The sequence below is a fragment of the Parambassis ranga genome, chromosome 4 (genome assembly GCF_900634625.1).
Source record: "Parambassis ranga chromosome 4, fParRan2.1, whole genome shotgun sequence".
NCBI classification, from domain to species: Eukaryota; Metazoa; Chordata; class Actinopteri; family Ambassidae; genus Parambassis; species Parambassis ranga.
The window spans coordinates 10,689,045-10,699,868 of record NC_041025.1 but is presented as its reverse complement, the minus strand read 5'-3'; the positions used below and the strand labels follow the sequence as shown (position 1 = coordinate 10,699,868).

The following is a 10,824-nucleotide window of genomic DNA, read 5'->3' as shown; positions in this document are numbered from 1 at the left end:
GGTGGCAAAACTGAGCTCACAAAGCTGCCACAGAGTGTCACTTAACATATTTAGTGACCAGTAATGATGTCATAGGGTGGTTTGGAAGTGATCTATTATAAACTTGATGTGTTACACTGGGCACTGATTCCACACTGAGGGGTAATTCACCACTCCCACACTAACATAGTGAACACTCAAGGAAGTGGATGATTTGTCTGTCTTGTCTATTTGTGCCACACTTTATATTTGCGCTGATAATGGCGTTTGGAGCATCTTCCTTATCTAAGTGTGTGCATCTGTCTTTGCGCTACAACAGCATGAAGCCAATTATAGCAGTTAAAAGACAGAGGGTTTGTGGCCTGAAGGTTGGCATGAAGGGTGCAATAAATAACCGAACTGTTGACAAGAAACTGTTTGGCCACCATCGGAATAATAATGAGGTTATTGCTACCTGCTGTGACCGTATGATCACGGTTTGATTATTTTTCTCATCCCACCCACTGATGCTGGCAGCCATGTATGCATGCCAACTGTGCACAGACTCGCACACAAGAAGGGAAAAGGCCCCGCAGTTGACCGCCTTGGCTTCCATCCCTGATATTTAAGTCTGGCTTTTCTCCCTTCCTCAACCTGAAGATACAAGGAAATGCATTATGATACTTCAGCCACTACAACAAAGAGTGTTGTTCCTCCTAACACATGAGCATGCACACGTGCACATGCCAGCAGACACTTAGAGTAGATACAGACACAAAGGGACTCACATAAGTATACTCTGCTGCACACTTCTTTAGCTCAGGTTGGCAGTAGCGTACCATGGTGACAGACAGTTAGATTGTTCCTGACCATTGACTTGCGTTCTCTGCTCCGTAAGGTCTGATTTCATAGTAGGAAATATGAGATGGGTCCAGGAGAGGGTTCATGGCTGGGGCAAGGAGGCACTCCATACAGTGGAGCTTCATATCTCCGTGTCACCCTGGGTATTCTCCCCTGACACAGCTTTCAGCCCCTCCGTTGTCTGGAACCCCCCCTCCTCTAGATTTTCTCAATCTCCCTTCCCAGGATTGGTGCATTCCAGCTGGGCACAGTGCCTGGGTGGTCCCCTCTCTCCCTCCCGTTCTCTTTGACTGGAGGAAGGAAAAGGCAGAAAAATGCAGAGAGGGCCTTTGACCGCGAGGAGCACAATGTGAGCGTTGATGATGGCGGCGTGGATGTGATGCTTACCTGCCACTGACCCATACGGCTGTCATAGCCCAGCAGCCCAACAGCCAGGGGAAGATGTCTCACTGACCTGTCACCTAGATTGGACTGATAAGCACTGAGGATGGACTGACCTGAGTCTAACCCATTGGCATGAATACCCAACTTCATACTGATGCTGCTTTGTACTTAATGAACATTTCATATTTTATTTATTTTTTGATTATTCTTGATTCATTCAAGTTGAACAGCATACACACACATTGTGAGAATAAATACAAATACACACCCAAACAGCTATTTACATGAGTAGATGCAGTTATAACATTCAAACAGAGAAAGAGGTCTGACAGCATCATGCGTACACAGGACACTTTAAAGAGCCTGTGCCATACAGAGGGTCTGTAAAGCATTAGAGGCAGCAGTGTAATCATGTTCGCAGAGAGGTGAGTATGGTGTATTGCATTGTATCACAGTGTACCCATGTTCCCTTTTTGACATTTTTATATCCACTTGCGCAACTACCTTACAACACATTGAAAAGAGCTGACGGCATTGCAGAGTGAGTCTGACCTCCACATTCAGGAGGTGAAGTATGAGTCCTGCATGGAGTAGAGGCGGTCGATGGGAGTAAGTGGAGAAGAGTCACCCAGAGAGAGGCAGTCACTGTCGGCCAAGTGACACAGAAGGTCCCTGTCCATGTCACTGTACAAACCCTTAAAACCTAAAAAAAAGACACAATGTCAGTGCTCAGTGGAGTTTTAGCGTCTACATTTATCAATAATTCATTATTGTAAAATGTGTTTTGTGAATTGGGTGTGAGTGTTTTAAAGTAGTAAAATAGTTGTTTGTCTTTTTGTACTTTTTATGTTGTCTGTAGGAGTAATGTTTAATATGTGTTTGTTATCAATTTTTAGAAATGCAGAATATTGATGGATTTAAAAAAAACACTGATGGTAATTTGCTTCACATGTCACACATGACGGAGTACGCTGAGATCTGTTACCGTAAGGATGCATGTGATCTCCTGGCATCTGAGGTGGGGTCAGGCCCTGTCTGAAGGGGTCTGTGTCCCAGTCCTGCTGTTCCAGTGCGGTGAGACCCATCTGCTGCTGATGCTGCTGCTTCTGCTGAATGTGGGCATAAGAGGAGCCCAGGCGCTTCACCTCAGAGGCCAAACTGCCATGGGAGGGTGCTGTGGAGCACAGGAGAGCACATAGAGGGTCAGACTTAAAGCTGCCTGTGTCTCTTGATGAGTTTTTTTCCTCTTACTGTTTCTGTAAATGAGTTGACCTCTTTACGTGTCAATTAACAGTCTAATGACATTAATAATGAATGCATAGGACGAAGTTGCACTTTAAAAATCTATTTCTCATAATAGGAAGGATCCACCTAACATACAAGTCACAGCAAATTATGAATAAATGTGGATATAACAGCTCTAAATGAAATATTCTCCAACAGTATAATACCTGTGTGATGTGACGGGTGTTCGCACTGCTCCTGAGTTTGCTGCTGCTCCTGCTGCTGCTGCTGTCTCCTGGCCAGTTTCTTCATCTAAAAATCCAACATTACAGCTACAGTATATATGTACATACAGGTTCCTGCCACCCAGGCATATGACTATGTTCACCCAATTACAAAGTATTAACAGTGAGGCAAAGGCTATCTTTCAATGAGGGAGGGAAACCACACATGAGCCCACTTTGTGAGGAAATACTGGATTTAATCTACAGTGATCTCGCCGTGAGATGTCATCAGTTTCCTGTATGAAGAGATAACCAGGCTGATTTCCACTCTGGCTTACAAACACGGTGCAGAAAGAGTGCTTTTATTAGCTGTGTATAACCCTATGTGTGTGTGTGTATGCGTGTATGTGTGTGTGTACTTTGTATTACTTTGGCTCTTTGGTTCTGGAACCAGACCTGCACAACCCGGACGCTCAGACCAGTCTCTGCTGCCAAGGTCTCTCTTACCTTGGATTAAGATTCAGGAGGTAAGGAGAAAGACACAAAGGGAGGAGAAAATTAGAAAAAAAGAAAGAAGGAAGAGGTCAGTTGAAGGTGAAAGAAATCACTGATCTGCCTAAAATACAGAGGAAACAAGTGTAAACAGCATTTTTGGTAATTTTGAGAAAATAACAAGCAATTTCCTAAGAATGTGTATGAATATATTGCAATTTAGGAATGTATTTATGCACCTGCTGAGTGCATAAAACATATTTTTGCACCAAGGATTTATTTTAAAGTTCTGCAAGACAAGGTGACACAATATTTTTCTGTCCACATATACAAATAAATATTTTACTGGCATTAAAAGCATACTTTATAAATCCAGCTGATCATCAATACAATGGAGCTGCACTCTTTTTACTAATATAGGTACAGTAATGCAGTATCTGTATTTCGATGTGAAAACCATACTGTACAAACTCTACCTTTCGGCAAGGCTTGGATGAGACCTCAAAGGAGGCTTTAAAGGTCCGCCTTTGTTGAGTAGTCAGAATAGTGCGGGGCCTTTTAGGACGTTTGCTCTCTGCATCTTCTGATCTAACTCGTCTGCCTGTAACTCTCCCAGATTCCTCCTCCTCTTCCTCTTCATCGTCATCACTTTTACCTAGCAGGCAGACATGATTGAAAGCACACTCACATAAAGACAGATGTTGAAAGAAAGGGAAGTGATATGGTTCCTGTTCATGTTTTTTATTCTGTAACTGATGTTAACATCCTGGACAATGACAATGACCCTTGGATCATTCATATAAAAAGATGGAACAAGCCAATCAAAATTTTTTTTGTATATAGTAATAGTACATTTTTGTGGGTCAAATTGGATACATTTTGGGTCAGCAGTGCCTACAGTATGCTTAGTAGATTGTTCTGATCTGTTGCTTGTGTTATGTTTTTGCACTTTTACACCTTTACTCTTGGGGTATTTAACAAAAAATGATTACCTTACAGACTGACTGAATTAAACAGGTTTTAACAATAAAAGCTGCAGAGGATTTCATTCGCTGTACCTGTGTCTGAGGAGGTAGGGCTGGCCAAACACTGGTGGTAGTCCTCTCTGGCACACAGTAGCTGTCCGTCCCTGAGGACACAGCGGTCTCCAGTTTGTAGGCGGCAGGAACACACACTGCAGGTGAAGCAGCGCAGGTGGAACACAGCGGCCCCGGCATGCATCACCAGCTCTGCAGGAGAGATGGCCTCCGCACAGCCCCCACAACGCACTGCAAACAGACTGGAGAGAGAGAGAGGAGGGGACACACAAGGAGGGAGAAACTGTGAGCACTTAGTAAATAACAGAGACTGATGCTTTTGTTTGGTGCAGACACTTCAGGACGTCTCACACCTCGGTAAGATGGGACTTGGGGAATGTTGCTGAGTCGAGCTGTCACTCAAAATAACTGCTGGCCTGACTTCTCCCCTCTTCCTCCCCCTCCCCGACCACTCAGACACATACCCTTAGCGTGGCGGGTGTGTATCTTAGCGCCTGGCAACCAGGACTGGTGGGCTTAGCCTGAGAGACTGTTGCCGTGGCTCCGGCTGCCGTGTCCGAGGCTGCGCTCCTGGGGATGCAGGAGAAAGGCTCTCGGCAGGCCATGGCTCCAGGCAGAGGGGGGGAATCAGATCTCCCGGCGGGAGAGACTGAGCCACTGGTCCCAGGAATTATCCGTGGAATTATCCCTAAGTCTGCTTAACCAGAGCCGGACAAAGACAGAGCCAGCCCCCAAGCAGCAGGACCATTGTCCGCTGGCTGGCACCTCCGCATTTTGGGTCTGTCACGCAGGATGATGCGTCATCATTCTGGAGCTGGCATTTGTCTGCAGACCTGACTGGGTCACCAGACCAGGCAGCACAGAGGCATGAGAAAATGACAGCTTTTTGTTTTCACCTAAAAATACTGAGCTACCCAAGAAAAGCCACATGTATCACAGATTTAAGATGTTTTTTTCCTGCTACTGTCTGACCACTGAAAACAATAGGAGCATTAGAGGAGAGGATGTAACAAAGAGGTGACGATTTCTTCAATGGCCAATATAAAAAAAAACATCTCACATTGGCCTTCTGTGTGTTCAGCTAATGATATGTGATTTATCAGAAAAATAAAATGTATATTATATATATTTACCTAATTGTTCATTTGTGTGTTTTGTTTCACTGTTTTAATGTTAGTGAGTTATTACCAGTAAGAAGATACACTCAAGCACTACCTGGATAAATAAATTACATCCCACAAACAGGAAAACAGATAAATGAAATAATAATTAATCTCTAATAATAATAATAATAATTATCAGAATTTAATTTGACATTTGCAAATATAAATTTAGCACAAAACAAACAAAAGCTCAGACTAAAAATAAAACAATTGTCCACGTTAAGACGTCCCTGTCGAGAGGTCTGTCGCTGCAACATCCTAAAGCCAAACATTGGTGGGACCTCTCAACATTGCTCTGGGGTCACTATGGAAACGGTAAAGCCCATTCTCAGAAACTCAGGAAGGTCAGCCGGGCTGCTTGACCCATCAGAGTCGTCTGCCCCGCGGCCTCGGTGGTATGTGCTTTAATATGGTCGACATGCCGTCTGTGGTATGTGTCTTTCCTGTGGCAACATAAGATGCAGCAACCAAAAAAAAACTTAAAGAAAGTGCAGCAGAAGAAATACCTTGAATGTTTCTGGGCCTCAGTGAAGCAAAGTACTCAATGTGATGCTAATGTAAAACGTCAGTGAAGAAGTAACTGTGGGCATTAATGTTTTGAGATCATTCATGTTTTCGAGAATCTCCTTTCCATTATACGCCTCATCCAGTTGGTCTTATCATCCCCAGTACTCTTAAGTGTTGTTAATGCAAAGGTAAGAGTACCTCCAATACTTATGGAGCCGCTCAAGGTGTTTAATATTTCAGAGTTTCCGCTGACATGATTGGCCCAGAGGCCCTGCCAGGAGAGCGGGAACACTCAGTCATGCTGGATTTGGACACAGCAATTAGTGACAGGATCATTACAGAGGAATAAGTCAGCAAAATCTTATGCTCCTCTCTGACACGGTAAGCACTCTCAGGGCAGAGGCAATAAGATGAGTGTTCAGCAGAGATGACACACACACACAGAGTCACACATGTCTCCTCTCTCATTGTTTCTGTCGTGACATCAGTGCTGACCTTTGAGAGTCAGGTAAACACACCGCTGCTCTGCTGGACAAGCAGACAGACAGATCCTGTTTCTGGATCAGGTTAACATGGATCCATTGCTGAACACACACACCGACTGAGGCTGTGTATCAGATACAGATCTTCGGGTCAAGTGCACCACCAGTCACACCGCTGATCTGACGACCAATCTGCTGCCCATCCACCTGCCCAGTGACCCGTTTAGCCCATCTAAACCTACTGACAGTCTAACCAACCTCAACATCACAGAGTCAGACAGGAACCTGCAGGCAGCTTCATTAAATTACAGCACAGACTGTTGTTCATACTTGTTGCTACGGGTCAGGCGCCCTTTTACATTACAAGGATTTTTATATCAGAATCTGAATTTAATTTCATCTGAACACGTAAATATTTTAAATATTTATTCGTCTATTAGTCTGGTATTTATTCTAAACTAATCTCAGATGTCATCAATTTCTCCTGCTGAGACATAGTTCACTTCACAAGGATGTTCTGGTCTCATAAAGAAATAAATCAAATTATATGGCAAAAAAAACTACAGTATGTTTATTAATTCTTTAAGTTTTAAAGCTTTCATAATGTAGATGCCTTGCTATCTATAATACAAGTACTAACACAAGACTTTAGTGTTCCTTCCCACCATGTCTGTTTTTACGTGAACCATCTGCACATGTAGGTATGAATCTATTCATCGGTCCAATGATGATAATAAATCTACAACAACAAATACCTTATTCTTGGACTGAATAACAGCACTGCTGAATTTTGACTGATAGAAATGTTTTTATTGGCTTTATGTTAGTGTGATCCACGCAAAGGTAAAAGCCAGCTGAGATTCAGAGGGACGATACAGCATGTGGTAAGAGACAAATGTTCTCACAGTGTGGAATAATCACACCAGCTCTGACAAGAATGCAGTATTTTGATTGGCCTCCATGAAAAAAAAACAAACAAAAACAGCTCTGGCACAGTTTTAAAACCCTCATCAAAGACTTTAGTGGTGCTCATGTGTGATTGGGTGTCATAGCCCCAGACAGGGCAGTAGGGGTGGTGTGGCAGTGGGGTAAAGGGGCTCAGAGGCGGAGCTTTTGGCACCAGGCCTCCTGCTAATTGGTCAGGTCAGATATCTCACGGTCGGCTGGGCGTCGTCCCATTGCTCGACACAGGGGCCGCTGTGAGAGGAGCCTTCCAGATGCCACGGCACATAACGCCAGGGCTCATGGAGCGCACTGTCCCCCAAAATAAGTTCACACCATCCTCACACTCTCTCTCTTGTAGGGATGCACCAGACCTTCTGACATATGGCTCTGCACTCCTAATTCCCTCGCAGTGCTTTTCTGTATGATTTGGCCGAGTGTTACTCTCTCCACTGAGCACACTGAGATGTATGTGGTTATAAAAGAACTGGCTCCCTCAAAAAGCCTAAATGTTCATGTTAAAGCTTGGACAGTGTAAGAGATGCCTGTTTAAATGTTCTGCTATCAGCACTGCAATGTCATTTATCTGAATAGGTGCTGCTGTGGGAGCATTTTGGACCAATGAGTGTAAACATTTCTCGTCTGCCCGCCTGCTTGGCAGAGCAACCATCACTAAATCGTTCAGAAATAATGTGAGCCGTTCCTGTTCATGGTCTGTGCTTATTGTCTTGGCTCTTGTTTAGGTGAGAGCGTGTTTGGAGAAAGGATGAGGATGAGGTGGTGGGCGAGTGGAAGGGTAGTTTTTTTTTTTAGGGTGGGGGTAGTGGTGGGAGGACCATATGTTGTCCCCAGCTTGCAGTTGCCACACCAGTGGGCCTCAACATTTTAACACATTTTGACAATGTGTCAGTTGAGTTCTACCCCTGGTTGTGTGTGAAGGTGTGACCGTGTTATGTGTGTGTGTGTGTGTGTGTGTGTGTGAATGGACACTAAACAATAGTTTTCTTACATTCCAGCTCCCTCGCCACCCCTTCCTCCTACAGTCACCTTGTTCTCTCAGTATCATGCCAAGTTTACTGGAAGTCAGTTTGCACCATATAAACACACAAACACACAACAACTCAGAAAGTTTAGTACGGAGCCATATGTAGTCCTCCTGTGTACAACTAATATCCTTTTTGTTGCTAATAGGAGAACCCACTTATTCCCTCTTTATCATTTTTTCTATCGCTCTTGCACACACACACACACACACATTCTTTGTCAAGGTCAGATCTGGACAAGAGTTCTGTTGTGAATCGACATTCTAACATATTAATCTTTCATCCCAAAGCTAAATAAAAGTAGCCTGGTATAAAAAAAAAATCAAAGTATAAAATAGATGTTTTTCCAGACCTATACAGACCACCTCTACAAACACGTGGATCATTATTCTACCAATTCATTTCTACACTGTAAAAAGAAACTTTTGTTATTAAACCTGAAAAAGGTTTTATTTCGAAGTAAACATGTATTTATGTGTTTTAAACAGATGTGTGTAGCTGTAAAATGAGTCATTATTTTCTCTGTGATACCTCTTAAAAATATAAAAATATAAATGAACAGATTCACACTCACTCAGCATAGTCCCGCTTGCAGTAAAGTTTGCGGTCCCGCAGAAAGCAGGAGTTCCTGAGCGCGTCCCCGCACGCCGCGCACCGCACACACTCCTCATGCCAGAGGCCGTCAGTGACTCTGAGCAGGAATCTGTCTCTGATCAGCCGGTGGCACCCCGCACACACTGCCCTGCGGTCCACATCTGCAAAGCAGAGAAATCCTTTAATTAGCACACGTTTCCAATCAGCCAGGCGCAGAATAATATGGGTTCATTTGGTTGTCAGTGCAGAGGATGAACTGTTATTAAAAAGAGAATTCACTTTCACACTTTACAAACTGAGAGTTTAATAAAAATTGGTTCATGCATGTGTATTTCAGTAATGTCAATTATTCCTCATTGTTTAAGGGGGTTGTTTAAATGTACCTCACGGATTCTTAATTTAGCTTCACTGCACCAAACTAAACACTGATGATGAACACTAAACATCACTGATGTAGTGTGTGTTCGAAATCATCAGTTTGTACTCACCTGCTGATGTAGCCGGTATATCCACCATTGCCTTTTTCTGCAGAAACAAATTTAATTGGACAGAGGTTAAATAAAATAATAATAAAATGTTTTCCTTAAATTACATTTTAAATGTAACCTAAGATATTTACGTTAAATGAACTCATACCTGTGAGCTCCGAGGTTCCTGACAGCAGAAAAGTATTTTTACTTTTTTTCAGTCTTCTCAGAGCATCTCCGGCGCTTCAAGTCCGGCTGCAACTTGCTGCTCGGAGCAGAGAGCAGCGCATCAAAGTTTCTCCTCAGTGTTTCCGACGACCACTCTGAGTCCACACTTATTGACTATTTAGGCTGTCTATCAATTATCCTATTAGGAGTGAACGGGAAGGAGAGAGAGAGAGAGAGAGAGAGAGAGAGAGAGAAAGAGATCCTCCATGTGCAGGTGCAGGTTACCTCTCCCCCCTCCATTCCTCTGTCACTCTCTCTCCCTCACTGTGCGCCTGCCTCTCTCTCTCTCTCTCTCTCTCTCTCTCTCCACGCTAAAAGCCACAAAGTCAGTTGCTAAACTCTGAATGCATTTTTTAGTGTTCACAAAAAAAGGGCAATGCAGGTTAATAAAAGGTCAGATTGCTGTGAAAAATTCAACAAAAACAAGGAAATGTCTATTTTCAAAGAATAATGTCTGTGGACTAAATTTAGTTTGTTGGGAAAAATCTCATATTATTTTCTGTTTGGGGTAAATAAACACTGAATGTGGTGTAGAGACAATGCCAATGCAAGTAGCTGTACATTTGTAGAATTTCATATATTAAATATAATTTGTGATTTTTTTTTCTCCATATTCAATAACCAGGAGGACTCCAGAAATTAATCATAAACAACACTTCTGTGATGCATTATGGAGAAATGGTGATGATGAATGAAGCTCCATGACCAGTGGTTTCCTTTGGAGAAAGAGACACATGCACATTATGTGTTAATACACAGGTCTCATAATGTTGTAATAATAATGTTGATATTGCTGTTATTTGTTATTTTCCGCTCTCCAAACATTTAGGCTAACTTTATTTTTAAGAAATTATTAACTTTCATTCATCTTAACTTTCATGTAGATAAAGCTCATATGAATCTGATTTTTTTTAAATAGTGTATTTAAAAAAGTGTTGCATATTATTTTTTGGCCACAGTGTTTAAGTTTTAGCTAAAACTGAGGTGAATTTTCAATTTTCTTGTTTCCCATTAGCATATATTCAATTATTATCATCATCCTGTGTGATATTGATCTTTATATTTTCCTGTAAAATCATCATCACGTGTTAGCAGAGTTGTGAAGCGTCCCTGACACTGATCAGTCCCATGGCTCTGACAGAGTGGAGCTAGTAGGAGGATGCAGGAATCTGTGCAAGATAGATGGCCATCAAACATGCTGAGAGGCTGCATCTGTCT

General features: G+C 42.7%; 1 protein-coding gene across 1 annotated transcript; it reads right to left on the bottom strand.

The window, feature by feature from the left end:
• Positions 1–1,643: 1,643 nt before the first annotated feature.
• On the bottom strand, positions 1,644–9,427 carry lmx1a (LIM homeobox transcription factor 1, alpha). Its single transcript, XM_028404323.1, has 8 exons — positions 9,400–9,427; positions 8,892–9,072; positions 4,202–4,422; positions 3,620–3,798; positions 3,081–3,158; positions 2,655–2,739; positions 2,189–2,377; positions 1,644–1,906 (listed from the first exon to the last, which is right to left on the bottom strand). The coding sequence occupies exons 1-8, from the start codon at positions 9,425–9,427 to the stop codon at positions 1,764–1,766; spliced, it is 1,104 nt and encodes a 367-aa protein (XP_028260124.1). The 3' UTR covers positions 1,644–1,763.
• Positions 9,428–10,824: the final 1,397 nt, after the last annotated feature.

Bases quoted from the DNA above. Each gene is read 5' to 3' on its own strand.
- lmx1a (XM_028404323.1), bottom strand. From the start codon at position 9,427: ATGGTGGATATACCGGCTACATCAGCAG. The intron at 3,159-3,619 runs GTAGAGTTTGTA...TCTTAATCCAAG, and splicing joins CATCCAAGCCTTGCCGAAAG to GTAAGAGAGACCTTGGCAGC. The intron at 1,907-2,188 runs GTAACAGATCTC...TCTTTTTTTTAG, and splicing joins AGATCACATGCATCCTTACG to GTTTTAAGGGTTTGTACAGT.